Source organism: Benincasa hispida, chromosome 9 (assembly GCF_027475165.1).
Source record: "Benincasa hispida cultivar pf3 chromosome 9, pf3_genome.v1.1, whole genome shotgun sequence".
In the NCBI taxonomy this organism is placed as follows: Eukaryota; Viridiplantae; Streptophyta; class Magnoliopsida; order Cucurbitales; family Cucurbitaceae; genus Benincasa; species Benincasa hispida.
The window spans coordinates 81,686,154-81,688,749 of NC_143486.1; the positions used below are offsets into that span (position 1 = coordinate 81,686,154).

Consider the following 2,596-nt stretch of genomic DNA (forward strand, 5'->3'; position numbering starts at 1 on the left):
CTCATTAACAAAAAACTACATCAGATCCCCCAGCTCAACTCAACTTAACTCTACACAATAAACAGACAATAATTACCAACTCAACTCAACTCTACAAACAAACACAGATAATTTAACTCCCCAAATAATTTAACTTTCCAGATAATAATTACCAATTCAACTCAACTCAACTCTCTACTTTTATCACGCACCAAACACATTACTTTTCACACTTAAAAGTTTTCCACGTATAATTCGTATGTCCTCTTTGCTTTTAGTCTTCTAAAATTTTATGATTTATTACTATCTATTATTGGTTGATTACATGGTGATTAATCTGTGATGTTTTTAAAATACAATTATTTGGTTGATTGTATTTGAGAAGATCCTAATAGATTATTGATATATTGTTTGGATCCCATCAACCTATACCAACCAACCCATTCAATGTGATGCCATGGTTTCAAATCCATCAACCTTGGCTGCGCCGCTTCAAATTCTGAATTCTTCCACATTCACATTGTTTGAATTTAATGGGCCCCGGTCCCTTACCAATGGGCTACTCCCTCCCTAATAATACGACTCTGGTTAGTACATTTGATGAATTTTCACATTGCTCATTGCCGCCCCTCGATCGCCCTCCCAGAAATGATAAATCCATAATTCAAAAAAAGAAAAAGAAAAAAAGACGTCGTGTGTATGGCTATGTATATTCAAGCGCACAAAGCAGTCGCGATGTTAATTGGAAGTTGGAATCAGATCGGATCATGATTTCGGAAGAGTATAATTCAAACCTCCCTTACCGCAACGCTCTCAACATGTGTAATCATCTACGTAACTCACTCTCAACAATGAAAAAACCAATTCTCATTTCTTTACACGGCAGAGGATAAAATGAAATTAACAAATTAAATATATCAGAGCCGGGGAGGGGGAGGGGGAGGGACAATGCCCACACAATTAAAACCGGGGGCTGAAGTAATCCCTACTACAGAACGGCGCCTTCATAGATGGTGCTCAATCTGAGTTTAAAGGAACGAACCGCCATTTTTGCCCTTCTGGATGTCAGTCTCTGCAATCTTCTAACGGAGGAGGAGGCGGACGTAGTGCTCGCGGAGTTCTTCTTGGAGTTAATGGAAGGGGCGTGTTCGTCCTTAGCGGATCTGTCGTCGGAATATTCCGAGGAGCTAAGGAGGATGGGGGAAATACGACCCTTGTTACGGCGGAGGGGGGGATCGTTGGTGGACACATTCTGGAGGGCGAGGGTGGCTTTGACGGCCAAGGCGGCCATATCGGAGGCGGTCAATCGCTGGTGGAGCTTGGAGGAATGAAGAAGGAAATATATCTCATTGGGCTGCAGCTGGTGGTCGAGAGGCAAAGGCGGAATGAAATCATCGTAGTATAAGCGGTCGGAGTTGCAGAGAAAAGAGTCGGAAGTGGAAGAAGATGAATCTTCGGTCTGAAGAACGCGAGAGACGGAGATGGGAACAGGGTATTCGCGGAGATCGCCTTGTAAATTGATCACTTTGGCGGTGGGAGGAGGCGGAGGGACGGAAGAGGCTTTGGGAATAATGAGGCAATTAGACAAACAGGCTCCCATCAAGATCGATATCGGTTTCAGGCAGGCAGGCAATTTGGGGTATTAATTATGGTTAAGGCAGTGAGAAGAATGGGTAGGAGGTTCGCGGTAGTGTAACGTGGAAGACAGTGGAAGGGTTGGAATTCAGGTTAAATGGTTGCCACAAACAATTTACAAACAAAATGTGATAATCATGTGAGGTAAGTGATGAGGAGGAAAGAGAATGAGGGTTGCGTCATAAATCATTTCACTATCTTTCTTTTTTTCTTTTTCTTGAAAAATAACTACTTTTCAATTTTCAACTTTATCGACACGGTTTATTTATTAGTAAAGCAAACAAACAAAGAAACGTGTAATAGTCAACGGACACGGCAGACCAAGACAAAAACGAAAAAACGGATAAGGACCAATCTTGTTTCCCAAGCAAACCAACCAACATGGTGGTCAGCGTCTGCCTCCTCTTCAATGCAATAGCAACGGAGCCACATCGAAACTCAACACATACTAACGGACAGAACTCGCCTACATCCTTCACACGAAACTTGCGGGTATAAATCATGATTCTACACTAAACTCCTTAACGTTGTTTTATTCTGTTTTACCTTTGTTAATTAATTATTTTTTAATCTTCTAATCTCCCAAATATTCTTCAAATCTCTAATCTATAGTCAAATAATTCATTAATTCTAAATGTAAATTAACCATTAATAGCTAAAATATACTATATTATTAAAATAATATATACTACATTCTTAGTTAGGCAAAATCTTTTCTTTATTCTTTTGAACCCCATTTTGCGAAAGATCGAGGGAAATAAATGGTTGTTTTTAAATATAAAAAAATAAACTAAAATATTTATAAGATATAACAAAATTTTAGAACTATCAATGATAGAACTGATAGACACATTGTCTATCAGCGTCTATCATTGATAGTTCTAAAAGTGGTGTTCATGAGTTGGGTTGGATTGGGTTGAAAGATTTTTTAGACCTAACCCAATTGTTCAGATAATAAATTTCTTCAACCCAAATAACCCTT

General features: G+C 39.2%; 1 protein-coding gene across 1 annotated transcript; it reads right to left on the bottom strand.

The window, feature by feature from the left end:
- Nucleotides 1-831: 831 nt before the first annotated feature.
- Nucleotides 832-2,207, bottom strand: LOC120084892 (poly polymerase). The gene has a single exon (XM_039040702.2). The coding sequence runs from the start codon at nt 1,577-1,579 to the stop codon at nt 968-970; it is 612 nt and encodes a 203-aa protein (XP_038896630.1). The 5' UTR covers nt 1,580-2,207; the 3' UTR covers nt 832-967.
- Between the last annotated feature and the right edge of the window lie 389 nt (nt 2,208-2,596).